Source organism: Solanum verrucosum, unplaced genomic scaffold (genome assembly GCF_900185275.1).
Source record: "Solanum verrucosum unplaced genomic scaffold, falcon-dt-bn FXZP01000229.1, whole genome shotgun sequence".
Lineage (NCBI taxonomy): Eukaryota > Viridiplantae > Streptophyta > Magnoliopsida > Solanales > Solanaceae > Solanum > Solanum verrucosum.
The window spans coordinates 1,773,421-1,790,077 of NW_026020011.1; the positions used below are offsets into that span (position 1 = coordinate 1,773,421).

The 16,657-nt window shown below is 38.9% G+C and overlaps 1 protein-coding gene across 1 annotated transcript; it reads left to right on the forward strand.

Annotated features, from left to right (window-relative positions):
• Positions 1 to 312: 312 nt before the first annotated feature.
• Positions 313 to 2,890, forward strand: LOC125820471 (calcineurin B-like protein 4). Its single transcript, XM_049499909.1, has 8 exons — positions 313 to 452; positions 961 to 1,043; positions 1,197 to 1,256; positions 1,446 to 1,554; positions 1,674 to 1,726; positions 2,172 to 2,252; positions 2,341 to 2,453; positions 2,806 to 2,890. Exons 1-8 carry the CDS (start codon positions 362 to 364, stop codon positions 2,876 to 2,878), a joined length of 663 nt encoding a protein of 220 aa, XP_049355866.1. The 5' UTR covers positions 313 to 361; the 3' UTR covers positions 2,879 to 2,890.
• Positions 2,891 to 16,657: the final 13,767 nt, after the last annotated feature.

Sequence of the window (16,657 nt, forward strand, 5' to 3'; positions counted from 1 at the left end):
GAGTGATCTGGTTTGACTTGACACGAAGTTTTAGAAAATAAAGAAGACTTTTGAATCTTGTGGTCCTAAATTAAAGTTATGTCAAATGTACTAAATTGCCCTTCAATCTTGTGACTTTAAATATGCCACGTGGAAAGCTAAAATTAAAATGTTACCAAAAAAAAGACAGAACATTCTTTTTGAAACAGACTAAAAAGGAAAGGAGATCATTTTTTTTGAAACGGAGGGAGTATATACCAATTACAGCCCTATAACAATTGCTTTTGAAGAAGCAATGCTTTACTATAATTCTTCATGTTGGATGTGTGGCAGGTGTTGAACAGATATATATTTCTGTATCTTTTAAGTCCTCTGCAGGACAATGCTTGCTTTAACGGGCTGTTTTCGTTCCATGAGATCTCGACGTCCACCTGGTTTCGAGAACCATGATTTACTAGCTTCTGAGACTTCATGTGAGTTAAAGAATGCCTCTTTACCTTGAACTTATTATGGTAAATTGTAGTATTCTTTTAAATGTTTCACCAGTAGTGTTTGTTGGACATATACTGATCAGTGTTTCATATGCTGTTAATGATTTTGTATTTTATTTGCATCGCCTTCAGTAGAGCATTGTCTCGCTTATCATTCTATACTGGTAGTCGTAGTATTACTCATGTTGTTTCTTGTCCTTTGAGTTTGGTTTATTACTATTTGATGTTTCTTGTACTTCGATTATCATTTATTTTGTTGTAATTACTGTGTACGGAATGTTTTGTTGTCATGTTTTCTATAGTGTTTTTGCCAAGCTTCTTCACTTTCGTTATGTTTTTCTGTACTGTCTTTTTTCTTGAGTAAAGAGTCGATCGAAAACAACCACTTGATTATCTTCAAGCATAGTAGTGTGTGTGTGTCCATGACTTTTTTTTTGTTTGTTAAGCTGTGTAATTAAGCATCTTAGAGTGCTCTGATCTTCTGTTGCAGTTTCTGTTAATGAAGTGGATGCATTGTATGTTCTGTATGGAAAACTTAGCAGCTCCATAATTGATGATGGTCTTATTCATAAGGTAATTTTCATCATAAAAAGTTCAATCATTAGGCGTAAATTCACAAGAGGTCACTGGTTCAAGCTGTGGAAATAGTCTCTTGCAGAAATGCAAGATAAGGCTGCGAACAATAGACTCTTGTGAGATTGATTTAATTCTATTTCTTCTACGCAGGAAGAGTTTCTCCTTGCACTCTTCAACTGTAGCCTTAAGCAAAATCTTTTCGCACAGAGAGTACGTGTTTCATCTCTCTGACATAATTCATTTAACATTTGTGTGCCAAATTGACTATCTGGAAAAACAACTTGCAACATCAACATGCATTCTTAAAACTGTGAAAAGTTCTTTATTTCATGTTGTATCTTGATCTTTGTCGTTCTCCAAACATGAATCTATTCCTTAATTCTTATCGCGTTATTGCAGTTGTTTGATTTGTTTGATATTAAGCATAACGGAGTTATTGAGTTTGGAGAATTTGTTCGGTCATTAAGCATATTCCATCCAAGGACTCCTCAAGCAGACAAAATTGAATGTAAGAAATATGTTTGAGATTTCTCTTATAAGCCATATTTTCTTGTACTTAAAAGTAGAGCAACATGTTAAGGCATTTTAGTATTGCTGATACTAACTTCAGGCATGATTTTGTTTCAGTTGCATTTAAGTTGTATGACTTGAGGCAAACTGGATTCATAGAACGCGATGAGGTGAGTAATCTCTACAGAAATTTGTTAGTACGTATTTGCTTGTTGTCTAGTTTCCCCCATTCTTCGATTTTTTACCTGTTGTTTCCTTTGTCTCAGTTACGCCTTGTTTGTTGTTGTTACTGTTCTTCTCCTTTTACTTTTAACATGACTTCTTCATTACTGCATTTCATTTCCATATATACTTGAGTTTGATATGTTTTACTTGAACCGAGAGTCTATCAGAAACAAGGTAAAGGTAAGGCTGCATACACACCACGTACCCTGCCTAGACCCCCATCTGTGGGATCACACTGGGTTTGTTGTTGTTTTTAACTCAGAAATCCTCGAGGGCTAGTGGTGCACGGTTAATAGTACACAATACTCTTGACACAAAGTGTTGAACACAGTCATTGTTGTACTTTTGTATTACATTGTTGAATAACTATCACTACTGTTGAACTTGTAGTTGAAGGAAATGGTATTTGCTATACTGAAGGAATCAGAATTGATACTTCCAGATGACGCTATCGAAGCAATTGTTGATAAGGTGCAGAAGAGTGATCACTTTACTCCCTTGTCAGTCATGTATCCTGTCTAGTTTCGATATGCTCTGATGTCGATGATATAATAAACAGACATTCGTAGAGGCTGACACGAAAGGAGATGGACGGATTGATCCAGAAGAGTGGAAGGAATTGGTCACAAGATATCCTTCTATCATCAAGAACATGACTCTACCATTCCTGAAGTGAGTGGAAATTCTGTTTATCTCATATTTGAAGAAATAATGGTCGAAAACACATCTCAACTAACATTTCTTCGCGAGTTTCACTCCTTTTTTTCTACCTAAATTATCACCATCTATGTATTAAAAACACCTCGAAGCTGATTAGACCAACTACTATCATTAATAGTTGGCCTAATCAGCTTCGAGGTGTGTTTTAATACACATAGAGTAATAGTTCAAGTAGTAAAGAAAACAACTGATAGTTGGAGTGTGAAACTCGCGATAATTCAGGTGTGTTTTTTGACCATTATTAGCTCAATATTGAAACATGATTCCTTCATTTTATAACTAGAAATTGTTGATGGCATTTCAGGGAAATAACTCAAATGTTTCCAAGCTTTGTGTTGACAACTGAAGCTCAAGATTCACAACTAGTGTTTGAGTAACTGATCAACAAGTTTTATTATTATTATTAATTTGTTGTCTAATTCGTGAGAAAAAATGGTCCTTAATGTATACAATATTGTACGATAGTATACACAATTATAAATATTGTCTACTAGGTGTGCAAAAATATAGTCCATAACTTACCTTTTATATACAAATTTATACATCGTTATACATGTTTTAAAAACTGTTTTTACAAACTGCACATTTTTTTTGGTCAAAGATTTGCGAGGTAAGTTATGAGCTATATTTTATTGTGATACAAGTTATAGAATTATATTTTTCCGAAATTATCCCTATTTTTTTACTGTCATTTTTTTTAATTTGGCTATATTATATATATACATTTTTATAGTATAAAAATCGTCAAATTTGTTTGTCTTGTTTTTCTCTTTAGTTCGTTTAAAAACATGTTTTCTATTACAATTCTTTAATTTCAACTTTCGATGTGATATGTTTAAGAGCAGGGCGGAGCCAACAAACTGTTAGATGGTTCATCTGAACCTCCTTCGGTGGAAAATATTACTATTTATACATGGTTAAAATTATTTGTATGTATATCTAGTAGTTGTGGAACCTCTTCGGTTAGTTCGTGTGTTTACTTCTTTAGATTTTGAACCCCTCATCTGGTTTATTTTACTTTTTCAAGGATTAATGTAATTACAAACTAAATAGGGATAGATTGTAATTTCATATTAAAATTATGTGATTCCTAAAATTTATATTATTAAAAATCCTAGCTCCGCCACTGTTTAAGAGTTAACTACAAAATTAAAGGACATTTTGATATATCTTTCATTTAAGACAACAAAAATTTCAAAAATATTCTTCATTTTCTTAAATTGCGTGCAAAATCAAAACATGATAAACAAATTAAACCCGGGGAGTATGGTTTTTGTGTACAAATCCTAGGTTGGAGACGTAATATTTTTAGTCTCATATGTTGACACTCAATTTTGACCCTCCCCCGGTAGAAATTAATTTTTGAGCTTCTTAGATTTCAAATGATTTAGAATATTCAGTTTTTAAATCTTCTTTATACTGTTAAATAAATCTTATTTAAATCTTTACATTCAATCACATAGAATTTATGAGGAAATTAATTATACAAAGGAAGAAAAAATATCAAACATCGTAAAGAAGGTTTTGTGGGGGGTAAATGATGAAATTAAGGTTTATATGAAATAATGTACAAATTTTTATGTGGAGTTTAACTGTTCTAATTTTCCAACCAAACCTTCGTTTGATTACCGTGATGTTCTGTGTTTTATTGCATTTTTTATTATTTTATTTTATTTTATTTTATCATTATAAGTAATATCCACTTGATGCTTTTTTTTTTCTCATAATTTATAATACATGTGTAAATTAGAATGAATTTATATATTAATTTATATAAGTTATAGTGTGAAAGAAGAAACATAGAATATTAGTAATGTATAAATTAAACACCTAGAGAAAGGATTAACCTTCATAATAATAAAAACACATACTATTATTTTGCTTAAATGTAAACATATGATTTAAACCATATCTCATGTACTAGTTTGTCTCAACGTTATAATCATGCATTACTAAATTTTGTATTATACTTTCTGTATTCCCCATTGTTGAAACCCCAATTTTGACCCTCCTCGATAATCATTAATTTTTGAGTTTCTTAAAATTCCAAACGAGTTGAAATAATTGACTTTATAAAATTCAAAATATTTTTCAAGTTAGTTTAAAGTAATTTCGTTATTTTTACAATTTTTTGAATAATATGCTTGTTTTACATAATTATGTATATATTAATTAGTATATTTTATGAATATTTGAAAATAGTCTCAAAAAGATTTGTTTTAATTAAATATTTGGTTAATCAATTTTGGTTATATAATGGTTTATATTTTAAAATATTAGCTTGTAATTAAGTTAATTATTTTATCTCGTTAAGATCAAGAAGCTCGTGAATTAATTCTATTAATTCATCCTATTTAAACTCTAGTCGAATTCACTAAATTAACTCAAGTCGGCTAACTTCTTAATTTCCCTTGGCCATTATTGCAATTTATGTGGCCATTACAAATCTTACCAATTTTCTCTCCTCACCTTAAACCTTTTTTTTTTTTTTTTAGATCAATTTATGCCAAATTTTGGGCCCTCCTTCAGTAGCAGCGTTTCAGCAGCACAGTCCAATTCCCAGCCCACCTCAATTGTCCCCATCAGCATATTACAACAATAGCAACCCGACCCAGCCCACTCCAATACTCCTTTTCCTTTATTCCAAAGAGGAACCCAGAGACAACGTACCATTCCCAGAAAACGACAACAATTCCAGCTTTCATAATGTTAAACACCAGAGCAACCAAATGACGGAAGGACATCACATAGACTGTGTGAGCAGCTAGCACGAGCTTTTCCCCTTTTTTCCTCTTTCGGAATGAGACATTTTTTTGGAGAAAAAGTTGTATCCCCTAAATGGTGAAAGGATTTTTTTGATTTCGAATTTCAAATGGCAAAATTCCATCTGGATTTCCCCCCTTTTTCTACCCTAATTTCCTTGTATAAAAACTCTCTTTGCATTTAGTCTTAAGGGGGGGGTTTTTATTTTTTCGGAGTGAAATTCTTAGATTTTTCTGAACCAAGTTAGGAAGTTGAAAAGGAGGAGTTTCTTGAGCAATTAAATTTTTACACTTGAGAAAATTTAAATACAATCCTCTAAGCTTAAGTTCTTGAAAGGGTGTTTGCTTGCAGAGGGTTCGGACATTCTAATTCGTGGTTTGAGTTTTGAAGTTCTCGGATCCTCTTTTGGTGTGAAGTCGCCCCTGCTCGTTTTCCGCCTCAGTCGCTGCCCTTAAGAAGGTGACACTCCTTCCCTTTCAGCGTTCTCCTCACATCTGCTCCTATGTCGATTCGATATTTTTCGATGTCGGAAAAGCTTGTTATGTGGCTATTTGTTATTAATTATTGCCGGTTTGTTAAATGCTTCAACGTGATATATCTGTCCTATGTGACTCCATTATATGATCGGGTCGAAGCTTTATAGATGCACATCTTATATTTATATTCCTCTGTTAATCTTGGTTTGCCTTCATCGGTTATGAATCTGTAGTAGTTGAGAAATGTTTGCAATTTTAAGCTTCTAAAACGGCTTTCTATTCCTTTGATCTCGTCTTTAATGTCGAACCCCCCTAGCTTCCTATTTCATAAATGACTTGTGTGAAATTTTGATGTTGTGATGGCTAATTTGCCTATGTTAATACTATTTTCCAATTGTTAAAACAACCCTTTTTCCTCCGTATGATTTAAAAATGGCATTATCTTGGGTGTGACATGCATTTGGCATAGTTTGTCATTGTGTTAAATAATATTGCTCAAAAAAGTGACCTTTCCAGTGAATATCTTGTCTATTTATGCCTATTTGAGCTTTTGCTTGACGTGCTTGATTCAATAATTGAATAATGATGTTATCGTGTTTGGTTATTTGGATATAGCAATATTGTCTCCCTACGCAAAAAATAATTTTGGGTCAAAGTAGTGTTGATCGATTACTCACTCGGACACATCCTTGTTTGGTATATATTCACGTGGAATGTGTTTATTCATGGGTTTAAATAGAAAAAAATTGTCCTTAGTTGCTCCCTGCTCAACTGACTATAAACAAATGTGTGTATTTGGGAAGGGTTGAATTGTTTCTTTCGAATCTGCTTCTATTTATCCTTTTGTTATTTTTACTTTTTTTTTAAAATTTTATTTTGTTGTCCATATGCCTATGTTGCCAGCTACTATATTGATTTTGTCGGTTTCCAATGATCAATGTGGTTACTTCATCAAAGTTTTTTTAATGCTCAACATTACTCGGCATGAAATACTTTAATAGGGTTAAGTGTCTTAAATTAGTTTAGTCTTGTTATCAACTTGGATAATATTTTAACTCCTTATTTCTCCTTTGTTTGCATGTAAAATCTGCCCGAGTTCGCCATGAACTCCTATTTTCCTCTCCTCATATTTCGAGAGAGCCCTAAAGGCTCAAACCCTTTCCCTCAAGTCAGCCCGCCACAAAAATCGAAGAATAGGTTTCCTAAAACCGACGTACAGGTCCCGGAGTCGAGGAAAATATTGGAGCAAATTAGAGAATTGAAAGATTGGGCCAAAGGCCCACTTTTAATTCCAAAATTTGTATTTTGTTATCTATTGGGGCCTAAGCCCATTTAGTTGCTATTCTTATTTTGTTAGAAGCTTAAGACAGGTGAAAAATTGGGCCTAAAACCCAAAGAAAAAATAATAATATTTCTTTAACGTTAGTATAGGACAGGTGCAGGTGGCTCAAATGGGCCGAAGGCCCAATATGAAAATGGGCCCAAGTGCCGGCCCAGGCGGACAGGAAAACCGGATTTGGGCCCAAGTTCCTTTCTTTTTTTTTTTTTTTTATTATATTTGTTCACTCGTTATTATTTGCTATTAATCTTAAGGTTTTAAAAAGAATTCAAATCCCCAAAAGACACCCATTTTTTTAAAACTAAATTGTTCATCTCTACTTAACGTAAAAGAAAATAAATAAATAAATTCACAAAATATTTCACTTAGATAATATTTCAATATTTCCCCTTTTCCCTTAAAAAATAGTTCTAACTATAAACTAATTCAATTTTTGCAAAGTTAAGCTAAGTTAAAATTATTTTAGCCAAATAAATTAATTGTCGGATAACCGCATTAGCGGATATTCTAGGTGCTTTAAAAACCTTCCTAGAATATTAATAAGAACCTCGAACCTTTTTTTAAGTTTTCATTAGATTCCTGTTTTAGTCTTTTTGAAAACAATAGTTTCCTTGATTTTTCTTAAAAATTAAGTGGCGACTCTTAAACCAGTCAAAATATATTTTCCAAATAAAACAGAATGACGACTCTGCTGGGGATTTGAATGGTTCTAACCTTAAGATTTATTTATTTGGCTATGTGATTTAACTGTCTACTTGTTTTATTTATCGTATATATTGAACTGTTGCATTCATGGCATGACATACTCCGTCAAACGACAATTATTTAAATTTCCATTTAAAGGACGATTATGCGGGCCGCAGTCGTTCGTTAACCAAATTGTTCTCGGGACACCCTGACGAATGTAGTTGGCTACTGGATAGTCAACAGTCGTTAACTGTCCCAGCCCAAGTTGTCCGCTTGGGTCACCTATCCACTATAAACAAAGCTCACTCTTAGTCAAGACTAGCGTAGAGCCAAACTCAATCCCAAAATTTAGCGCATTGGCCTAAGATGACCCAATACCCAAGGCGTGTTGGGCCCATTAGAAAGACCACCTTGAGTCCAAAGGGCCCACGGCCCGAACGGACGTTCATACTTACGTGTTTGAAGGATGTATGCGTCGTTTCACAAATTGTTGTGTCTTGGGTTTGGGGGGTATCTAATTCTTTGTTTGTTTTTGTAGATGGCCAAGCAACACTTGAGTTTCAAAATGTTCATCGAGACGCCAAACCTTCTCCGTGTGTGGTGGTACAATCTCAATGCGTATCAGAAAAGAGAACTTTCCATTCACTTGGGTCACCTCCCGTCGATAATGAATCTCAAAGTATGGCCTGAGTTCATTGAGGTGGTCACTCGATTTTGGGATGATGAGAGAATGGTGTTTCGCTTCGGAGATATCGAAATGACACCAACTGTTGAAGAAATCAGGGATTGCTTAGACAACGTAGGAATGTGCCAGAAAAGGAAAAATCATCCAGATCATCACATTTTGCTACCGGATAAGCCGACCAGTAAGGAACTGAAGAACATGTTGTTACTAGTAAATGCAGACTGGCTAGACACCCCGAGTATTCCGCTTATGAAGTTCTACGAACGATGGGGACACGAAAACTATTACAAGAATTTTCCAAATGAGTTTCTCAATCGCAGTAGTTGGAGTCAAACCCAAACCCTAGCATTTGCCGTATGCCTCTTAGGGACAATGGTATTTCCCCAGGACGGAGGGAATGAAATTGATACTCGAATTGTCATGGTAACTCACGCTATCTTTGAAGGCGTTGGTAAAAAGGGACAAGTCAAGAAATACTTCAACCTGTCCCCGATCATTGTGGCTGATATCTATCAATCTTTGGGTCAATGCAAAAATGGGTTTCCATTTTTTCAAGGGTGTAATATCCTGCTGCAATGGTGGATGTCTAAACATCTAGTGAAGACATGCGAGACCCAGAAACAGAAATTAGCCGAACCACGAAAAGAAAGTCACTTTGACCATTACGAGTTACACTTGAGTATCAATAGATTCGAGATCCACAGCACGAGGAAAGCATAGGCTAAAGTCTTCCACGGCTTAAAAGATGGAGATGTACAGTGGATGTTTCAAGATTTCATGTCAGAGAAAATAGCCATTCAGGGGGCTAAGTGTCCTTTCCTAATTCTTCCTGGCATTAGAGGTGTGCGACCTTACAACCCTAGCAGGGTAATGCGGCAATTCGGCAGAACACAAATTCTGCCTTTCAAAGGAGACGCTAGCCGCTACGTCTTTGACTACAACGGGTGTGACAAGATACCTCATGCCAAGGAAATTCTCGATGAATGGGTCGGGCGGGATAACCTAAAAGAAAGCATGACTGAAGACAGATATGACGCTGGGTATGTTGACGAGTACAAAAAGTGGTTACAGGATGATCTGCGTGGTACACTTGACCCGACGCCACGCACGGGCCGACAAATTGAAGATGTCCAGGTAAGGCTCCAAATCCAAGCCTACCACTTTCAGCAGGAATGGGATCGAAGAGAGCAAGAGTTTCAACGTAGGGAGCAAGAATACATGCGTAGGGAACAAGAGTTCCAACATCGTGAATATGAAAGCCAAAGGGCCTTAGCCTTTGCCACACAAGAGTTAGCTAACGCAAGAGTCTGCCTGGTACGTTTGGACTCGAATTTGGATGGTCAACTTAACACTCTCCAGGGCGTACCGATGGCTTCCAAAGCTGTGTTCGCCGAGCCCCATGTGATGACTAGCAAGTTCCTCATTCGCGAAGAAGTGGAAAAAGCAAGAGGAGGAGCGGAACATTCAGCCTTTTAGCTATCTTATTCCCCTGCGAGGGATTGATTTTATTGTATTTGCAGTTTATCCATTCCCTAAAAGATGTACCCTTTTCGTTGACTTTGTAATGAATTCTCTAATTATTTATGAATCTTTTTGGGGGGTGCAACAATTGTTTTAAATGGCGCAATACATCCTTCAAATTCGCTAGGCCTACCCTGGGCACAAAAGGGTCACATATCTGTTTAGGACGTGATATATGCTTGTGTGCTTTAAACTGTTTATGTGGTATTGTTGCTTTGAATGAGGACATTTTTAGCCCACTCCTTTTCGAAAATTTTCTGAAATTTCCCCAATGCCAAATACAAGTCATTACCAAAATGTCCTACCAAAATTCCACGAGTCTTGAGTTTCTCAGCCAGAAATAAAATCCTACTACCAAATCCTAAAACGTTACTCTATCATCTCAGGAAAGGTGAAATTGCTGCTAAGATGGAAAAGGGCAAGAATGTTGAAGTGAAAACGACTGAGGAGAGTCTAAGGATGAAACTGCGCCGACTCAAACAAGAGATTCGAGAGATGGGAGAAAGAAGAATAGAAGTAGAATTAGCCACCGCAGCTGCGCAAGCCAAAAGTGCAACACTGGACGCGGAGTTAGCGGCTAAGATGGCAAGATATGCTGTCATGAACGAGAAGACGGTTGCTATGCGGAAAGATCATGACGACTTCAACAATGATATAACCATGAGACTTCAGAAACTACATGAAAAATTCCCTTTCTTCAACCAAGAGGCCACCAACAGTGGTCCTGAAGGCACTGGACCTGAATCTGTTGAAGAGGAACTTGAAGAGGAAATTGTCTATAGACCTCCTTTCAAGGGACGATGGAAAGAAGAGAATGAGGAAACCGCCCCCGAAACATATGAGTTTACCCCCCGTGGCTAATATAGCAGTCAAAGGAAGAAGCTTCGGTGAAGGAACCATCTATCTTTTAGGAGCTTTCTTATTTGTTTTTCACTTTCCTTGTAATCACCAGAAATGAATGAATGAAAATGAAAATTTCCTTTGTATTCGAACTACGTAGGGCCTGAATTCTCCTTCGGGGATACGTAGGCAGCCTTTCAAGGCCCGGCCCCTATCTTTTTCAAATTTTCTTTTCCCCCTCTTTAATTTTACATGGAAACATTAAGTTCAGATCAACAGATGACAGAAGATGCAGCAAGAAGACCTTAACTAACTCAATTTAGCCTTTCTGAGTCACTAGCCCCAAAATAAAACGAGCAAATTCCTGCTTGTTCAAAAAAAATCAGTCCCCATTACTCGTGGGTTAACGTGTCCTCAAACGAAGCAACTTCTATGTGTTTATCTGCTTTCTATGTGATATCTTGCATTATTTATCCATAACTAATACTGACAGATTTGCCTTTGAGTTGTTTTTCTCTACAGGTAGTTAGAACTGATCTGTGTTGATACACTGGCCGATCATCCCTATTTTACCATATCAAAAGGGCCTACAGATTCCTTTCCCAGCCAAAATTCACAAAAGGGAAAAACAACAATGAGTGATAACAACGAAGAACCTGGCCTTACTGATGTCGTGGTGGCTCAGCCCGCCCTTGCTGATCAGAATGAACTGATCCTGCAGTTGATGCAACAAATTGCTGAGATGAGGGTCGAGATGCAGAAAAGACAAGATTTGCCTCCTCCGATTTTTGCTGTCAACACTCAACCAGACGGAAGACCTCCAGCTCAAATTCCCCTCCTAGCGTGGAACAAGCTCAAAACCCACTCTCAAGTCCTGCTCGTAATCCCTCCGTCATTGACCTTACCACCCAAAACCCCCACTACGCCTCAGCCTCTTACCAAACACCACCCCCTCCTCAAAAACCAACTCCAAGCACCACTCCCTCCCCCTAATGCAAACCACCAAACTAGCCTGCCCCCCACGGCCAAAACGCTAATAACCCACGCACTTCCCTCCCTCACCAAAACCTGTACACCAACCCCCAGACTTATCCCCAAAACTATCACGCCCCTTTAAATGGCCAGAGTCCCTCTATCACTCCACCACTACCGCAAAAAGCTGTTTTCCAAATACCGGTCCCCAATGAGCATGATGCCCATGGTTCGGAGCTCGACCACTATGAGGAGAGGGAGAGAGAGTGGAGGTCAAAGAAAGAGACCACCAAGATAGATATGAAGGAGGAAATTAGAAAAGCCATGAAGGAGTTGAACTGCATTCCTGAGGTCGCGGGTTGAGTTATGAAGACCTGTGCATTCACCCAAATTTGGACCTCCCGGAAGGGTTCAAGTGCCAAAATTCGACATCTTTGGAGGAACAGGGAACCCCTTAGCGCACCTGAGGGCCTACTGTGACCAACTCGTGGGAGTTGGGAGAGACGAAGCTTTGTTAATGCGGCTTTTTAGCCGAAGTTTGAGCGGAGAGGCTCTAGAATGGTTTACGTCTCATGAAACGAAACAGTGGTCTAGTGGAATGCTTGGCTAAGGACTTCATAGAACGATTCGCCTACAATGTGGAGATCGTTCCTGATCGTTACTCCTTGGAGAAAATGAAGCAGAAGCGACCGAAAGCTACAGAGAATTCGCATATAGATGGCGAAAGGAGGCAGCTAGAGTTAGACCTCCTATGTCAGAAAAGGAAATTGTGAAGTGTTTGTGCGGGTGCAGGAGCCCGATATTATGACAGAATTATGTTGCTCGTTGGAGCAAAATTTGCTGAGATAGTCAAGGTAGGTGAGACTATCGAAGATGGATTGAGAACCGGGAAGATTGCCCGTGTTGCTGCCTCGCCCGGATCTTCGGGCTTGTTGAAAAGAAAAGAGAGGATGTGTCCTCTATCTCTTATGAGGGGAAGAAGACCCCAAGGAAATCATCATCATACCAAGGTCGTTCTCGACCTTCACAGAGTTTGTACCCGGCATGTTATGCACAGGTTGATTACCAAAATACCCCTCCCCAGTTACCAAAAACCCCTCTTCCTAGCTATCAAAATACCCCCTCCTAATTACCAAACTCCCCCTACTATTACCAAACTCCCCCTCCAGTTTACCAGACTCCATCTCATCACTACCGAAAAGCGCCCCAACTGTGCCAACGTTCAGACAAATTACCAAACGCCTCCCCCAATGTACCAAACCCCAGCTCCACTTTACCAAAATACCCCCTCGAACTACCAAGCTCCACAACCAAACTACCAAACCAACTCATATCCCAGATATCAAGCCCCCCGTCCAAAGCTCCAAATTATCGTCAAATGCCTCCTCCTCAACAAGGCAATTACGATCCCCCCCGTCCTAGATTTGAGAAGAAGCCTGCTAGAATTTTCACTCCGCTTATTGAAAGCCGAACAAAGTTGTTCGACGATTAACTGCGGCAGGATATATTCACCCAGTGGGGCCCAAGCCGGTTGACACTAGCTCAAAGTTTTACAGACCTGATCAGAGGTGCGCGTATCACTCCAACAGTGTTGGACATGATACCGAGACTGTATCAACCTGAAAGCATAAGATCCAAGACCTAATTGACCAGAATGTGGTCTCTCTTCAGACAGTCGCGCCCAATGTCAATAAATCCTTTGCCAAATCATGGAGGCGCTACTATCAATATGATAGAGACAGATGATGACTGGTGCGTGACAAAGCAATAGTTTCGATTGCTCCTGATGAACTGGAAAGGCTGTAGCTTCGTTGAGCATCAGAGAGAAGAAAGAGTTTGTGATTCTGACACCCGAGAAGGCTGTTGCCTTGGTGCCACGAGAAACTCTTACCCGACCAAAATTTGTGATTGAAACGGCTGTACCCAAGGTATGACCAGATCCGGAGGTGCTACACACCGGAAGAGTTAGCTCAAGGGGGCAGAAGAAGGATCAACAAAAGGCCGATCAGTGAAGCTGAGCCGAGGAGTTCTGGAGGAAAATGCAGCCGAAAGATTATTCGATTGTGAAGCATTTGGAGAAGACCCAGCTCAGATTTCTGTGTGGGCTTTATTAATGAGTTCACAGTTGCATAGGCAAGCTTGATGAGGGCTTTGGATGATACTTATGTGCCTGTGGGTACTAATAGTGACAATTTAGCAGCCATGATAAACCAGGTCATCGGGGACATCGAATCAGTTTTGTGACGAAGAGTGCCCTTTGAAGGGAGGATGCACAACAAAGCTCTGCACGTCACCATAAGTGCGGAAAAGATAATAATCGTGTTTTGGTCGAGATGGGTCCGGTCTTAATATTTGCCGCTTTCAACTCTCAGCAGTTGAAATTCGACTTGGGAAAGGTTCACCAAAACCAGTCAATGTGAGGGCTTTTGATGGAGTACAAAGAGACACATAGGGGCAGTAAATTTGGATGTTCAGATGGGTCCTGCAGATTTAATGTGGAGTTCCAGGTGTTGGATATCAACACCAGTTACAACTTGCTTTTGGGAAACCGTTTATTCATATGGCTGGGGCTGTGTCTTCTACCCTTCACCAACTAATGAAGTTTGTTTGGAAGGACAGGAATTGGTCATTTATGGTGAAGGGAGTCATCCAATGGGTATGCACCGATTGCTGATGATGTCTCTCGAGGTTGTGATTTCTACACAGTGGAGCTGGTAAATGCCACCGGTGATGACTTGGCTCCACAGCCTCCTATGCCGCCGTGTACAAGATGATTGCTACTGTCATGCTCCAGAATGGTTTCGAACCAGGTTTTGGATTGGGGAAGCATTTCCAAGGAATCGTCGAGCCTATCCAAATTCCCGCCAAAGGAGCAAAGTTTGGTTTGGGATATGTCCCAACAGATGACGAAGCAGAGATGAAGAACAAGAGTGTTGACCAAGCATTGGCCAGGCCAATTCCTCATCTATACCAATCATTCCGGTACGAGAAAATGTCAACGATGTGGTCTCGGGGAAGGAATCTGGGCCTTTTTGAGGAGATTGATGCGGTCATCGAGGAAGAGGCTGGGACATCAGGCATCCGTGATGCAGAACCTGAAGAGCAATTAAAGAACTGGACCTCCACACCACTCTTGATTTCCCGCTCATCTGGGTAGAAAAGACATGTGTCTTTGTTTGTTTTAAAATCGGTGGTAGTTCGGAAGAGGCCCGAGACCCATCCTTTATGCAACTATTATTTGTTTGAAGCTTTTAAATTCCTTTGTGATGTTTAAAAAGGCAATATGGCCCTCGGCCATGGCCAAAGTTTGTGCTTGTCTTTCAATTTAAATGAAAGCCTCTTTTATCAAAATTTGTTTACTGTCTGTTTATATTTTACTTTCCTAACTTTGTTTGTTTATGATTTCAGTAATATAATTTAAAACCTGCCAATGTCATGTCATGTCATGAACCGAGTGAACAAAATGAGGCAGGTGATGATTAGTGCGAGGAATACGAAGAAGAAAATGAGGTCCCGAACATGTTGCTGAGGAGTTTCGACAATTGAGAATCAACACAAGCCAAATCTTGAAGAAACTGAAACTGTGAATCTCGGAGATGAGGAATGTGTCAAAGAAGTCAGAATCAGTGTCCATCTGACTGAAGCCCAAAGAAGAGACCTGGTTCGTTTGCTCAGGATACATTGATGTATTTGCCTGGTCTTATAAAGACATGCCAGGTTGAGCACGAATATGGTGTCCACAAGTTGCCGATCAATCCAGATTTCAGTCCAGTAAAACAAAAGACTCGGAAGTTCAAGCCTGAGTTGAGTTTGAAGATCAAAGAGGAGATTACAAAGCAGATCGAGTCCCAAGTAGTGGAAGTGACGCAGTATCCGACTTGGTTAGCTAATGTTGTTCCGTTGCCAAGAAAGACGGAAAAATAAGAATTTGTGTCGATTACAGAGATCTCAACAAAGCAAGCCCGAAGGATAATTTTCCGTTGCCAAACATTCACATTCTCATTGATAATTGTGCTAAGCATGAGATGCAATCGTTTGTAGATTGTTATGCGGGTATCACCAGATCCTGATGGATGAAGAAGATGCAGAAAAGACAGCTTTCATTACGCCTTGGGGTGTATATCATTATCGGGTGATGCCTTTTGGTCTCAAAAATGCCGGTGCTACTTATATGAGGGCCATGACAACCATCTTTCATGATATGATTCATAAAGAGATCGAGGTGTATGTAGATGACGTCATAATCAAGTCCCGTGAGAGTTCGGACCACTTGACTCACTTGAGAAAGTTCTTTGATCGCTTGCGCCGATACAATTTGAAGTTAAATCCTGCCAAGTGTGCTTTTGGAGTGCCAGCTGGCAAGTTGTTGGGATTTATAATCAACAGGAGGGGCATTGAGCTTGACCCTTCCAAGATCAAGGCAATCCAAGAATTACCCCCTCCGAAGACCAAGAAAGAGGTGATGAGCTTTTTAGGAAGGTTGAACTACATCAGTCGATTTATAGCTCAATCCACCATGGTGTGTGAGCCCATCTTTAAGTTATTGAAAAAAGATGCCTCGACCAAGTGGACCGGAGAATGTCAAACTGTTTTTGATGCCATCAAGAACTATTTGTCCAATCCGCCGGTGTTGGTCCCTCCGCGAGAGGGGAGTGCATTATTGTTATATTTGTCTGTCTCAGATAATGCATTGGGATGTGTGCTTGGTCAACATGACGAAACTGGGAAGAAAGAGCGAGCCATTTATTATTTGAGCAAAAAGTTCACTCCATATGAGGCTCGTTACACTCTTTTGGAGAGAACATGTTGTGCTTTGACTTGGATCGCTCAAAAGCTGAGACATTATTTGTCTTCTTATACTACATACCTTATT